This window comes from Gracilinanus agilis, chromosome 5, assembly GCF_016433145.1.
Source record: "Gracilinanus agilis isolate LMUSP501 chromosome 5, AgileGrace, whole genome shotgun sequence".
NCBI classification, from domain to species: Eukaryota; Metazoa; Chordata; class Mammalia; order Didelphimorphia; family Didelphidae; genus Gracilinanus; species Gracilinanus agilis.
In genome coordinates, this window is record NC_058134.1 from 6,442,040 (window position 1) to 6,457,926 (window position 15,887).

The 15,887-nt window shown below is 42.5% G+C and overlaps 1 protein-coding gene across 1 annotated transcript in view; it reads right to left on the minus strand.

The window, feature by feature from the left end:
- Window positions 1-6,422: 6,422 nt before the first annotated feature.
- The window catches only part of DGKB (diacylglycerol kinase beta), a 490,262-nt gene continuing 480,797 nt past the window's right edge, over window positions 6,423-15,887 (minus strand). The window contains exons 22-24 of the mRNA XM_044678847.1: window positions 8,341-8,535; window positions 6,719-6,927; window positions 6,423-6,506 (exon numbers count right to left, since the gene is read on the minus strand). Coding sequence (XP_044534782.1) covers window positions 6,423-6,506; window positions 6,719-6,927; window positions 8,341-8,535 — 488 coding nt within the window. The remainder of the gene's footprint in view (window positions 6,507-6,718; window positions 6,928-8,340; window positions 8,536-15,887) is intronic.

Sequence of the window (15,887 nt, forward strand, 5' to 3'; positions counted from 1 at the left end):
CTTCATTTGTCTCATTCCCTCTATTAGAGAACTTTTGGAATGGGCTAGCCTTTAATTTGAAAGATAAAAGAAGGAAGATTTTTATAGCCCTTCCCTTCTAAGAAATCACAAACTCTCTCAGTTGGGAGAAACCTCAGTGGCCATTTAGTGCAAGCTAGGCCTGGGCAGGAATCCTTCTCCATTAGACATAGGCAACATACAGTCTCAACACTGTGAGCATTGAGTGGTGACACTAGAACTGGAGAGGTGATCTCCAGAATTATCTGGATAAAGTCACTAACTAAATAAGCTGGAGTATATCTTTCTGTCCTTCTTCCTCTTTCTTTATAAAAATATATTTTCTTAATTTCTTCTTAGGTTTATCTTAATAATGATTAATAACATTATCGATGAGAGCAAGAAGGGGGGACTTCTTGTTTCTCAGTATCAGTTCTTTCATATGTCCTTTCATTCAGAACTTCACTGGCATTTTGGTGCTTCCACGGGCACCTCACTGACACAAGCATTCTCTCTTTTGGTGGCTCTGGGATGTGGATATTTATTTTTTTTCTAAATTAATTAATTTAGAACATTTTTCAATGGTTACATGATTCGTGATTCTCCCTTCCCAGAGATGACAAGCAATTCCATTGGGTTATACATGTATCAGTTTAAAACCTATTTCCATGTTATTCATATATGCAGTAGAGTGATCTTTTAATGCAAAAACCCCAATCCTACCCCCATCAAACCATGTGATCTATCTTATATTTTCTTTCTGCGTTTCTGCTCCCGCAGTTCTTTCTCTGGATGTGGATAGTTTTCTTTCTCATAAGTCCCTCAGGATTGTCCTGGATTATCGCATTGTTACTAGTAGTAAAGTCAGTTACATTCAATTATGCTACAATGTATCAGTCTCTCTATATATAATGTTCGCCTGGTTCTGGTCTTTCCAGTTCACATGGAATTCCTCCAGTTCATCATTCCTTTCAGCATAATAGTATTCTATCACTTTCATATACCTCAATGTGTTCAGCCATTCACCAATTGAAGGACATCCCCTCATTTTCCAGTTTTTTGCCACCACAAAGAGCATGGCTATAAATAATTTCGTCCAAGTGTTTTTCCTTATTATTTCTTTGAGGTGCAAACCTAGCAGTGATATGGCTGGATCAAAGGGCAGGTAGTCTTTTATAGCCCTTTGCGCATAATTCCAAATTTGCCCTCCAGAATAGTTGGATTAATTCACAACTCCACCAGCAGGGTATCAGAGTCCCAATTTTGCCACATCCCTTCCAACATTTAATACTTTCCTTTGCTATCATATTGGCCTATCTTCTAGGTGTAAGGTGGTACCTCCGAGTTGCTTTTTATTTGCATTTCTCCAATGAGGAGGAATTTAACACACTTTTTCGTGTACTTGCTGATAGCTTTGATTTCTTCAACTTAGAACTGCCTATTCATATCCTTTCACTATTTGTCAATTGGAGAATGGCTTTATTTTTTGGTAAATTTGACTTCGTTCCTTATATATTTGGGAAATTAAACCTTTGTCAGAGACTTTTGTTGTAAAATTTTCCCCAAGTTTGTTGCTTTCTTTCTAATTTTGGTTGTATTAGTTTTGTAACTTTTTAATTTGATGTAATCAAAGCCATTGATTTTACATTTTATAATATTCTCTATCTCTTGCTTGGTCTTAAATTCCTTCCTTTCCCACAGATCTGACAAGTATACTATTCTATGTTCACTTAATTTATTTATGATTTCATTCTTTATATTGAAGTCATTTACCCATTCTGAATTTATCTTGTTATAGGGTGTGAGATGTTGATGTAGACCTGATTTTTACCATACTATTTTCCAATTTTCCCAGCAGTTTTTGTCAAAGAGTGAGTTCTTGTCCTAAAAGCTGGGATCTTTGAGTTTATTGAACACTAGCTTGCTGAGGTCATTTACCCCAAGTCTATTCCATTGATCCACCCTTCTGTCTCTTAGCCATACCAGATTGTTTTGATGACCAGATGTGGAGATTTCTAAATTCTTGACCCACAAATTGAATTTTCCCATAACAATTTCTTCCATTTGTAAATTACCACCAGACTCTCATTAAGCCTGACTTTATTACTTTCAGATCCATAACAGAAGATCATGGAGAAAGGAAGTAGGAGCAATGAATGGGTATAGGTGGGTGGGTGGAGAGAGAGAAAGAGAGAGAGAGAATGAATGAATGGTGATTTAATGTAAAGTCAACCTTGCTATAGGAAATAGAATATGTTGCCCTGGGAAGGTAGGGAGTGACTTCTCCTTCACTGAGGTCTCCAAGGAAAGGCTACACAACCTCTTATTGAGGATGTTTTGGATAAACATGTTTTGTTTCATGTATTGGCTGGGTAGGATGATCACTGAGGTTCCCTCCAATTCTAAAATTCTATGATTTTGTGAACCAAGTAATTTGGCTTGGTTCTAAAGTTCATGTATTCTTTAGCTGTGTTTGTATATGCATGTGTGTGTGCTGAGACATCTAGGTGTCACCAAAGATGGAGAGCTCTACCCAGAGTCAGGAAGACCTGAGTTCAAGTCCACTCTTAGATACATACTAGCTGTTTAACTCTGGAAAATTACTTAACTTCAGCCTCAGTTTCCTCATCTATAAAATGGGGCAATAGTGCCTATCCCTTAGGGTAGTTGGGGGAATAAAGTGTGATAATATTTATATAGCACTTTGCAAACCTTAAAGTACTATATAAATGAGAGTTATTATTGCTATTATTGTCATCTTTGCTTTTGGAAGACTGAGGAATCCTAAAAACATTTTTTCAGAATCAAGTTTTGAAATGCACAAAAAAATGAAGAGGGTAATGGAGGAAACCAATTATACTGAATTAAAGATGTAATTATTTTCCTGTCCAAGTTTATGATCCTACTGAAATATATCCACTGACCCTGACCTCATGCTAATAACCCTTACTCGAGAGGGAAGGTCTTGGAATGATGGGGGTGAATGTTGCAGATAGGCAGATTTCAAACTGACAAAAGGAAAAACCTGTTAAGGCTAAGAGCTCTTGCAAAGCCAAATAAGTGGCCTCAGGAGCAGCTCCCTTGAAATCTTCAACGGACAGACCACAGCTTACTATAGTGCCAAAGAGCTTTGTAGCTATAGATTGTAGAACACAATCTTTGTGGTGCCTCCCTTCCACTTTTCAGATTTGGGATATATTCATGGTTCTTATGAACCATCTCTCATGGAATGATACAGTTTCTAAATTCATCAAAATTCACCTCGTTCTGAATGACAGAAACAACCCACTCTAGTTTTTTTTCCAAAAGCTTATGTATCATAAAATGCTATTTTCTCTTTAAAAACGACCACGTGAATGTTTTGCCTTTTGTCCTTGTTTAAAAACAAACAAACCAACAATCAATAAAAGGCATCTCGGCCCTTCTATTTCCCTTCTTCCTCCTCCTATCCTCAGCTTCAGATTTAGGAGAGGGAACATCTTCTGTGATTCATCACTTGGCACACATTAGGAGATGGGCTCTGTTTTTCTCATTATGGCTTGCTCAGCTCTTGACAAAGAGATCAATGATTTCTCATTATACAGGAAAATGATTACTTCTATTAGTAAATAATAACCAATGTCATTGCTACTTCACCACATGGAATTCCTTAAATGACTTAAATCATTTCAGGTGATTCTTCAACTTTTTTTTATGCTTCTACTTCCTTCCTCCATCAATTTCCTGGTCTATCTCTGTAAGACTTGCCTTCTTGGTTCTATGCCCAGGGCTTCCTAGCTTCAGTTTAAAAAAGGGATCAATTCAACAGTCATTTATTAATTTCCCATCATGTGATATGTGAGCCACCAAATTGGCAGCTATTGATAAAAAGACCCCGAATCACCCAATCTCTGCCTTCAAGCTGTGCATAGTCTAATGGGGGAGGGGGAGGGGAAAGTGAAAATAAGACTGCAATTCGAGAAATAAAAGACAATTATTAAGGATAAAGGAAAATTAAACCACAGTATCCTCAGAGAACCAGGGAAGGAGGAATTGATTCTATCTTAGGCTATCACTTTGAGAGAGGGAGATGGCATGGAGTTGGGCCGTGGAGGAAGAGAAAGACTTCCACAGGAAGACTTGAGGAGGGCTCCAATTCAGAGTGACACAGAGGGCACAAAGGGCAGACAAAGACAAGAGAAAGCAGGGCCAGACTGGAGAACTACAGCAATTCACCGGGACATCCATGACGGAAGGGATGCTTCAGGCAATAAGGCTGGAAACAAAGCTGAGGTCCTTGATTGCTAAGTGAAAGAAAAAGTATTTCATTTGACAGGCAAATGGGCAGCCAAAGACGCCTTTTGTTCCTTGGGGTGATGCTATCAGACCCCTCCCTGCCTTAGGAACATTTCTTTGGCAGGGGGGCAACAACAGATGGGAGAGAAGAGAAAATGGAACCAGGAAACCCAATGAGCAGTTACTACAAGAGTCCATTCAGCACAATGGAAAGAATGTTGGCCTCCAAGCTTTCTCATTGGCGTGAGTGTTCCGCCTGTAACACTGAACCCCTCAGATTCTGGTTGGCAAAAGAGAGACAATCCTAATGGCTATTTTGAAGAAAACCCCTCGCAAACCCTGGAGGGCTCTATAAAAACAGCTGATTATTACTCTGTTCCATGCAAGGGGAAGTGGGGGACTGAACTAGAGGCTATCAGAGTGACCATGAGAAGTGTGTTATTTAAAATTACTGGGGTCCCAAAAAGTATTCGACAAACTTCCTGTGGACATGTGGGGGACCTCGGAACTACATTTCCCGTGATCCAATGGGTTTCCAGATCACGTCAGACAACGGGAACCAACATATAGCACAGCTTAAATTCGGAGGCTTGAGACGGGCCTCTTTGGCTACGTAGTGAGGATGGGCACTGGAGGTATTTTTGAACAGTTTACCAGGCGCCTGGTCTTACATATTTTTATCAACATGGCTTTAATTAAAATACTATTTTCCCTTATAATATCAGCCTTCATCATTTTTAAAAATAACAGAAGGGGGAGCTGTTTCTGGGATAGAAGCATTGGACTGCGTCCTTCACTCATGGGGGGTCACAAGATCGGTGTGCCAACACTTATATAGTAGAGGCTCGAGAGTTGGCACCTCATCCGTCTTTGAGTCTGGTGAATCCTGTTTTGAAATACACAAAATGACCAACATAGGCCTGAAAAGCAAACCAATGACATTGAAAACCAGTTACCAGAATACCTAAAAATGAATCCTTCTTCCTCAGTCAAGTAACTTCTGAGCTACTTTATACCCCCTGATGTCCAGAAGAGGAAACTGAGCCCCAGGAGGTGGAAAATGAATGGATCAAAGCACATGGGATGAAGAAGGGAAAATGCAGGGTGATTTCAACTTTTCTTTCTGTTTTCCAGCAAAGCAAAGGGATAACATTTTCTGAGACAGAGGACAGACCTGAAGAGGCAGAAAGAAAGAAGGTGGCAGAGTCAGAGAGACCCAGAGAAAGATAGAGACAATTATACAGCGAGATCCTTCTTTTAAGGGAGGTTTTCAAATCTAGCTTTTACCATGGATTTCCTCATGAAAAAATCTCCGTTTTCCACTTTGTTTGCATTGCATTCCCAAAGGAGCACCATTGACTCACTAGCCTTCAGCCCAGAGCCTCATTAGCTGGCCAGGCTCACCACTGACCAGGAGTTCACTCTGCCGAGCTCTCGCCACCAAACTGCTTTCTCCAGAGAGGAAGCTTGGCCTCCAGGCTGGCCGGACGCCATGTGGCGGCCTTGCCTCCTCTTCAAGCTCCCTCGTGGCTGGTGAGTCACGGAGCCTCTCTCTGGAAACCAGCTCTTAGCTGACAAACTTCAAAGCGGCCGAGCCGAGCACGAGGGAGGGCTGGGGGCCTCGCAAAGGTCAATGGCCTCTTCCCCAGCAGCCTCGGCCCCTGGTAAACACTGATGCACTCCTGGGGAGGGGAGCAGCCTGGGCCCGGGTGGACAAGACACTTGCCTCAAGTGAAGTCATCAGGGCAGGTACCCGAGGGATGAGGGAGCCTGGTGGGGTCCCGAACGTTTAAGCTACTTTGGTTTAATACATTAGTCTGACAGTTTTAAACTAGTAAATAGCTTAGACCTACTAAAGCTTAAAACTGCAGTAAACCTTTGGGGAGAGTCTATGCATTGCTGGTCTCTCCTCTCTCTGGTCCATCTTCTAAATGGCTGCCAAAGCAGTTTGCCTTGAGCACAGGTGTGGACGGCATCACCTCCCTTCCCTGTAAACTCCAGGAGCTCCGGAGACCCTCCGGGACGAGATACAAACTCTGTTCTTGACCATTCTAGCCCTTTGCAGTATGGCTCCAATGGCTCTTTTCCTTTTATTAGAGATACATGACTTCACATTCGGCACAGTTTAGCCAGACTAGACTTCTTAGCATTCACGCTCCATTTCCCATCTCCATGCCTTTGTCGTTCCTCCTTTCGCACTGATACTTGATCTCTCCTGTCCGCTGGCTGCTTCCCTGCAGCCCACAGACATGCCCTCGTCTCATACCGTCCCATCTCTCTTCTGCCCTCCGCCGGTCCACAGCCAGTGGCTCCACCCTCTCTTCCTAACCCCTGGTCTGGCTTTGGACCTTATTCCACTTTTCTCCCCACAGTCACCGCGATTCCTTAGTTGCCAAATCCAGTGACATTTTCTAAGTTCTCTGTGGCCTTTGGCATGGTGCTTCACTCTCTCCTCCTTGCTACTCTCTTCTCTCTGGCTCATAGGACAGCCCTTCCTCTTCTGTTCTTCTAGCCGGGTGACGTGTGCATTTCCGTTGTCGGGTCCCCCTCCAGGGCCTGTCCTGCTACTCTGGATGCCCCGGAGGGCTCTGTCCTGGCCCCTCTTCTCTGCTCTCTCAACTCTCCTCTGCTCAGTGATCTCATCAAGTTCCCGGCCTGCGGCACCGTCTGTCTCTAAGCCGGAACTTCTCCCGTCTACTTTACTGCCACAGCCTCTCTGCTCACTCCCAATCTCTCATCTCCAATGGCGTGCTCACTCGACACCTGAAAGTATGTTGAATCGGTGGGAGACAGGCAGAGAGAATTCCCAGAAGCTAGAGGCAGAGTCTTGTCACGGGACAGCCACCAGGTCAGAGCCTAAACATCCCTGAATATTTCTGAGTTAAATCTAAAACCCGCTCAATCAGAGGAGGCTTCTGTAGGCAGCCCGATTCCTGTCGCCCATTAAGTATAAGATTCCTGTGTTGGCTTCATGTTGAAATAGCCACTTTTCAAGAGGAAGAGCCGTTTCTGATCCTGAGCCTCAGCTGTCAGGTCTCGTCCTCTCTGGTCTTTCTTTACATCCAGGTGATCTCTGACAGCCTCTGCTGGGAGCCTGGTTTCTGACAGGTTTGGGTGCTAAACACCAAAGAGCAGCGCGCTTGGATTTCTTCAGGCCGAGTTTCCAGGAGGGCTCGTTACAATATGCAGCCTTCCCGGCACCCTGTTTTGCTGCCTTAGCTGGGACTGGCCTTTCTATCTCAGAGGGCCAGGCAATGAGCGGAGCCTAGAGCCTTGCACAAAACCAGGTGTAGCCTTTCTCTTCAGAAAGCGAAGTCAATGTCTTCTTTCTAATTGCTTTTCTATGTCTGATCAGTTCATGAGGCAAACCCTGGCAGAATGGTGGCCTTTGGACCTCTTGCTTCATCTGGGAATCCCCAGACGTCAGATCTATAAAATGAGTCCTTCATAACACCACTGAGGACTTGCTTACCTACTGTGCAAACTCTATTTTCACATTGGTGAGGGCGGCGGTATCCTGAGCCTCATGAAGAGATTGGCCTCTTTTGAAGAGTTCTAACCTTAATAGCAATCACATACGGAGATTAGAGAGATGTTTAAATAACCGCAGCACAGAAACCTGTGTTCACAGCCCCTGGGCCTGCGAAATATCTCCCGATATTTATAATTGTTTCAGGGCCTGCAAAAATCGTGGTATGTTTTATGAATCACTGGAGGAAGAAGTGAATGTCGTGTCCTGTTGGAAGTTCTCGCTCAGCTTCACAGGCTATTTAGCCCAGGCTAGAACTTAAGTATCCTGAAATTATTGAAACCAAGATAATAGGCCAATCGAGTAACCAGAATAAATACTTTTCAACTCCTGAATGCTCATGTCCACTGCAGTGTGTTTGCAAGGTAAGAGTTAAATTCAGTGTTTGGGTATGGAAAGTATCGTGTATGGTGAATACATTCATGAAAAGGATGTATTAAGCCCTTGTGATGCTGGGGATAGAATCGCAAAAGGGAAAGCCCGGCACGCAGGTCCTGCCCTCTAAGAACATACACACCATCAGCAGAAACAAGACGTACAGGGCAGTGCTGGCCACTGAAGGGCATCAGGGTGGACAACGTCGACCGAGATGTTTTCCTTGGCCAAAGGGAAGTACACGGACACTTTCCTTCCAACAAGAATTCGAGGGGATTTGCTAGGGGCACAAGAACTGTGGGACTTGGTGGGGTGGGAAGGCAGGCTATTGCACAACAACGTGGCATCTGGAAAGGATGCTGAGGTGATGGGAAAAGAGGACGGGATGCATTGGATGGAGACAGATCCCAAAGCCCCAGGGAGGCATTCGAAAAAATTTGGTTGAACCCACATTTATTACATGTAGACTTTGTGCGGTACATTATGCTACATGCTGGAGAAGCAAAGACAAAACACAAAACTTTCCCTACCCTAATAGAGCTCAGATAGTGCAGGGGGAAAGTAAGTTCACAGAGAAGTGTGTCAAATGTCCAAGATCAATGGTGCTTTCAGTCATGGGGACGTTCCCTCCAGCGGTGCTCAAGGCAACCCATCCTCACCTACTGAAGGGGACCTACTGAAGGTGGCTGGTGGCTTTCGCCACTTCCCCTGGCATTGCATAGAGATCAGGAGAGCCCTCTGGCTGTTTGCCAGTCATCCTTTAAGATGATTTCTGCCTTGTCTTTCAAGCATTTTGAATGCTACTAATACATGGTTGGCATTCTCCTTGCTGAACAAAAATGATGGCGATGTTTTGAAAGAATGCAATATTTTGTATGAATGAAGGCGAAACTTTGTTCCATAGAATTAAATTCTTTTTCATAAAAACAAACAAACAAACAAACTATGCCATCTCCTTTATTTGCTCCTTCAGGATGGACTGCATAGCCAGCCAACTTCTTTTCCTCTTAAGTATTTCCCTCATGACATCTTTTATCCCTGTTCTTTGGAGTAACTCTTGTTTTTAATTTCTTCATTCACTCATTTCTTCCTATTTTGCAGCCTACTCATACCCCTGATGTACTTCTCAAAAAGAGAGAATATTTGTAAAGCACTTAGCAAAACATCTGGCACATATTAGGCACTTAATAAATGTTTCTTCTTTCTCCTTTTACCCACATTTATTGTCTTCTGTGTGATATTCATTTTCTTGAGTCAATGCCGTTCCCTATTTCTCCTCATCCATACAATACCATCAGTAGCATGTTGACATTCTGGGGGGCCTTAGTTTCTGGAAGTCTGGGGACACTCAGGGATCCTTTTAATTCCTTGAAGCAAAGTCAGCCTTCTTTCCTTCTTCCATTCAACTTCCTGTTTCTTTGTGCTATTTGTCACAGACAGATGTACAATTTATAGGACATTCATCGGACTATACGCCATAATCTGGAGTATATATACATACATGTCCTTCATCTTGGAATTCTGTACGTAGAGAGTCAATTCAAACTTTCTTGAGGGAGTGCAGCCTCTTCCAGGAGGCCGGATAGTATTCCAGGCTTCATAGAACCAGCGTGCTGTAAGCGACCAAAAAGAGCACCAGATGATCTCAGCCTCCATTGATTATCCCATTTCAGCTTGAGCTCTGTGTGGGATCTCAAGCTCTTTTGGCAAAGTCACATTTGATGCCTTGTCTGCTCACGATCAGGTCCCAGAACAAGGTGATTCTGATGCGTGGTTGGCATTCTCCCTGACACACAAAAACTTTTGAAGTGATATTTTGCTTCACAGAATCAAATTGTTTTTCATGAAAACAACTATGCCATTTGCCTTTCTTTGCCTCTTCAGGAGTCCCTGTGAGTCACCCGTCCTTCCATTCAACTGTGACTTCCTTCTTGTGGTTTCATTTAGAGTGAGAATGTCAAGACTGATGTGAGTCAGTTCCTTTACAAGTAGATCCACACGCTGCCCACTGGACAGGAACTGCACATTCAGACTAGGCAAATTAAACTTTACTGATGGTCAAAAAGTGGTGTCGTTCTCAGAAACCTCTGCCTCTCTTTCTGCCACTCGACCACCGTCATTGCAGAGACAGAAGGCCCAGGAAAGCCTGAAGGACATTGGCTATCTGCCCGTGTTTCACAGGTTGCCAGGTTAAGGAGATCCTTCCCAAGTTAGATAGCCAGATGGGAAATGAGCCTCTCCATGTTCTCAGCCTGTTACCCAGACCACCTCTGAAGTCTTTTCAGAATATTAGGACCTGCCACAACCCACACTCTTCTGCCATAGCCTTCCTGGAATGAGGGTTGTCCCCAGGCCATTGTAAAGCAATGGGAGAGGACATTGGGGAGATGCTGCAGAGATCTGTCAATTCTGAAAAACGCTACTTACTTGTCAACAGAGGAAAGATAGTTCCTCTCGAGGAAGACATTTTGCCTTGACCAAAGTTCCTTGGTCTGGGACTCATCAATGCTACCCTCTCCGATCCCCACCACCTCCACCTCTCTCGCTCACATTGTAGTTATCGATCTGCCTTCCCGCTCCCTACTGCTCTAAATTCTAATGATCTGGAAGGCAGGAACCACAGCTTAGTACATACAATGTAATGAAATACTAAGGGTTTAATTCAGTGAGGACAATCCAATTCCACTAGCTTCGGGATCTTGGACAAGGCAAAGCCCCGTGCTAGCTGCTGGGGATTTAAGGTAACATGAAACAATCCCTCCCTCACAGTTAGCACATTACAGGAGGAGGGCAGTCGGGGGATCAGAACTGGTCTACTATATACAAGAGGCACCTGAGCTGTGTTTGAGGACTGCCCAAAACATTTATGACATTTAGAAAGAACTCCTAACCTAGTTCAACTCTTTAATTTTATAGATGGGGAAACTGAGGTCCTGAACTGTAAAGTGTCTTGTCCAAGATCACGAAGCTAATGGGTGTACGACTGGACCTGAAATCCTGTAATTCTAAGTACTGCCCTTTCTAGACTATATATCAGGCTGGTTTGAAGGGGATAAATGACTTGCCCAACATCTTCCAATTAGAGACAGAACTGCTGGGCAAATATTCACTAAGAATGAGCATATTAATAAAGTGGACCAGACACATAGTAGATTATAGGGCAGGATCAGTATAATGGATGAATCATGGCTCTACTAAGATTGAATGTCACAGGATCTGGGTTCAAATTCTGCCTCTGGTATTTATTACTTATGTGATCTGAGAAAATTCACTTAACCTTCCTACACCTGTTTCCTTATCTGAAAAATGAGTTAGGGCTAGATGAGCTCTGAGATCACTTCTTGAGGCAGACTTCTAGTTTAATGACATTTCTAGTTATTAGTTATCATATAGAGAAATTCTCAAGCTAGGCAATTTGTTGAAAGAATTTCAGTGTATATTGATGCCTGTCCAAATTCTGGGCACTCTACAGTGGCTTCTCAAGCCACCTTTGTGGCCCATCGGAATGAGGTGTCTCATTTGCCCATGCTTCTAGAGGAAGTCTTCAGATGCTTGGGGTAGACTTCCCTCCTAACTCCCTGACAGGTTTGATGCCTGTTGGTGACCCTCAGCCTAGTCCGGCCTGAGATGGCATTGAGATGTTGAGATGGCAGTTTAGAAATTAATTTTCCTTAAGGCCTCATGCTCTCATAGGACCACGGGCCTGCAGAACAAGGGGAGACGTTCTATATATGACAAAATCCATGTAGTTGTAGTTTTCATGTAAAAAGTTTTTTTTTTACTTTTATCATTTCACACTTAGACTTGGAATAAGGGAACAATTAAAATAAAAAAAAAACCCTCTCCTCTAAAACACATCCATGACTCTCAGTATGGAGAAGGGGTTGGAACCAACTGTCGTTGTACAACAGCAAGATTTCACAACTCTGGACGGGGGGGGGGGTTGCTGGTAGAGGAGGGGAAGAGATGAGAATGAGGGGAATTGCACAGGTGAAAGATGATGGTACCATTAACAAGAACTGAGATGTTAGGAAGAGGGGAGAGATTGGAACACGCTGGGTGCACACAGAGACAGTAACTTGGGGCAGCATTGGGCATCAGCAACTATGCAGTCCAACTCATAAGCACAAAGGAATTTCCATTTTATATACCCAACAAATGGTCATCCGGCATCTCTTTGGAAAAGATTAGTTACATTTTGGACAATTTGAATTTGTAACATTTAGTGAACGTTCATTAGAAATGTGCAATATGGGGGCAGCTGGGTAAGTGGATTGAAAGCCAGGCCTAGAGATGGAAGGTCCTAGGTTCAAATCTGACCTCAGACACTTCCCAGCTGTGTGACCTTGGGCAAGTCACTTGACCCCCATTGCCTATCCTTACTACTCTTCTGCCTTGGAGCCAGTATTGACTCCAAGACGGAAGGCAGGGGTTTAAAAAAAATTAAAAAAAAAAAAAAGAAATGTGCAATAAAGAATTCCTCCAGTTCATTATTCCTTTCAGCACAATAGTATTCCATCCCCATCAGATACCACAATTTATTCAGCGATTCTCCAATCAAAGGACACCCCCTCATTTTCTAGTTTTTTGCCACCACAAAGAGTGCAGCTATAAATATTTTTGTACAAGTATTTTTCCCTATTGTCTCTTTGCAGTGGTGTGGCTAAATCAAAGGGCAGGCCGTCATTTAAATCCCTTTGCACATAATTCCAAATTGCCCTCCAGAATGATTGGACAATTCACAGCTACACCAGCAGTGTATTAGTGTCCCAATTTTGCCATATCCCCTCCCACATTTATTACTTTCCTTTACTGTCATCTTGGCCAGTCTGCTAGGTGTGAGGTGGTACCTGAGAGTTGTTTTGATGTGCATTTCTCTAATTATGAGAGATTTAGAACACTTTTTTCATGTGCTTATTGATAGTTCTGACTTCTTTTATCTGAAAACTGCCTATTCATGTCCCTTGCCCATTTATCGATTGGGGAATGGCTGAACAAATTGTAGTATCTGATGGGGATAAATTGCTATTGTGCTGAAAGGAATGATGAACTGGAGGAATCCCACGTGAACTGGAAAGACCTCCAGAAAGTGATGCAGAGTGAAAGGCGCAGAACCAGGAGAACATTGTACACAGAGACTGATACATTGTAGCACGATCAAATGTAACTGACTTCTCTACTAGTAACAATGCAATGACTCAGGACAATCCCAAGGGACTTATGAGAAAGAACTGTGGGAGAAGAAGTGTAGAGGAAAACATATGATTGATCATGTAGTTCGATGGGGATAGGATTAGGGTTTTGTTGTTAAAAGATCACTCTACTGAAAATAGGAATGACATGGAAAGAGGTTTTGAACAATGATACATGTATAACCCAGTGGAATTACTCATCATCTCAAGGAGGGGAGTGGGAAGAGGGGAGGGAAAGAACATGAATCATGTAACCATGGGAAAATATTCTAAATAAAAAAAATTAATTAAAAAAAACAAAATTAAAAAAAGAAATGTGCAATAAACAGCTTGTCATATGGTAATGGAGCTCAGGAGAAAGAGAATGAGGTTAGGTATCTATCTGTAAGATTTTTAGATAGAAATGATAGTCAAAAAATTGGGGGACTGATGAAGTCATCAACACAGACAGTGTGAAGAGAAGAAAACTGAAACCAGGACAAAAGCTTGGTGATCATTCACAGTTAAGAAGTGGAATGTATCTCATGATCTAGCAAAAGATACTGAGGCCAGACATACATGAGAAAAAAACGTCACAAAAATTGAGGGAGTAGTATTATCCAGGAGCAGAGAGTAGTCAACAGCATCAAATGTTGAAGAGAAGTTTAAGAAAGTAAAGGATGAGAATGGAGAAAAGATCATCAGATTTTGCAATTAAGACATTATCAAGGGCAGCTGGATAGCTCAGTGGAGTGAGAGTCAGGCCTAGAGACAGGAGGTCCTAGGTTCAAACCCAGCCTCAGCCACTTCCCAGCTGTGTGACCCTGGGCAAGTCACTTGACCCCCATTGCCCACCCTTACCAATCTTCCACCTATGAGACAATACACCGAAGTACAAGGGTTTAAAAAAAAAAGAGAGATTATCAAGAACCTTGTTTAAACCCATTTCATTTAATGATGAGGTCAAAAGTTCTATTTCAAGGGGTCAAGAAGTGAATAAGAGGCCAGGAACTCGAGGCCAACTGTAGACTGCTTTTTTAAGGGAGGAGAGATATAGGATCATTTAGGGGGTGATGGTAGAATGAAGATTTTTAAAGATGGAGGAAATCTGGGAATTTCAGTAGGCAGACACCAGGGGAGGTACCAAAACAAAGGAAGATACTGGGTGTATGTAGTGGGCAAGAGAGATCATTTCACTTTGCTTAAAAATCCCTGATTAATTTATAATGAATAATTCTGTACTCAGCTGCAATTGTATCTTCTCCCTCCACTAGACTTAACTCTTTCAGGGTAAGAGTGATTTCTTAGCTAAAGTTTATGGTTTTCTCTGCTCCTAGGATGGGGCTTTCAAGCAGGATTTAACAAATATAGGTTATATTAAAACAAAATTCAACATGATTTGCAATGATGACAGCAACACAATCTATTAATCTGCCAATTAATTATAAGCAGTTGTATATGGGTTTTATCTGAATATTTTATATGTTTCTCCAGTAAAATGTTCTTATGCCTCAACCTGGTGTGAAAGTTATCCTGACTTTTTTGAAAACTTTCTTGAGGAGCCCAAGTTCTGTTATGGCCCAAACTCTAAAGCTGAAAGGAATTCTGGTCCTGACCCAACAACAACATGCAATCTGTCTGTTTTCTGACTCTGTCTGAGATGCTTATCTTCAAAGGGATGGAGATCAATAGGCAACGGCTCTAGTGACAACTTCACAAAGACCCAGGACTTGGGTATGGAAGGCTCACAATCTGAATCCATGGAGGAAGTACCCACCCCAACAAGGTCATAGGGAATGGTCAATTTTGGATAAAAGAACAAGAATTTTCCTTCATCTGAAAAGAGTGAATCTTTATCTTAGAGGAATAGCAACCTCAGCATTGGGTAGCCATTGGCATGTCCCAAATGCACAGAGAACCATTCTTGAAGCTAGTAAGATATGTGTTCAAGTCTTGCCCTTTACACATAGTGATTGTGAACATGGGCAAAACTCTTCTCTCCTCAATTCCCTTGGCAACTCTTTTAGACTAAAAATTGCAGAAGTTACTAATGCATATATATATGAGTTCCCTTCTTGTATATTATGTATATAATATGTACATGCATGTACATATTATATACATAATGTATGTACATAATATACAAGAAGGAAACTCAGCATACCAGAGCATATGTTCTATCAGTGCTCTAAATAGTTCAGTGTCCTGGGACACACTCCCATTCCCCCATTCCTAGTTACAAACAATGCTGCTGCCTCTATTTGACCAGTTCTCAAAAAGCCGTAATCTGTGACCTGGAAGGGCTTAAATGAAAGGAGCCACAAATTACTTAAAAGACTCCAACAACTTTCAATGGGCCTCAGAAGGAAGAGCAGCGATGGTGCCCCTTTTGCCTGGAAGGAGCTAGTGTGGAAACAGTTGGCATGAAACTCTAAATAAAATCATACCACTCTCTCCACCTTTCCACTCTCACTGGGTGACTGTGAAAGTGCCATAAATCGTGCTGACAGTTATTGCCACTTCTATTGGCACACGGTCAG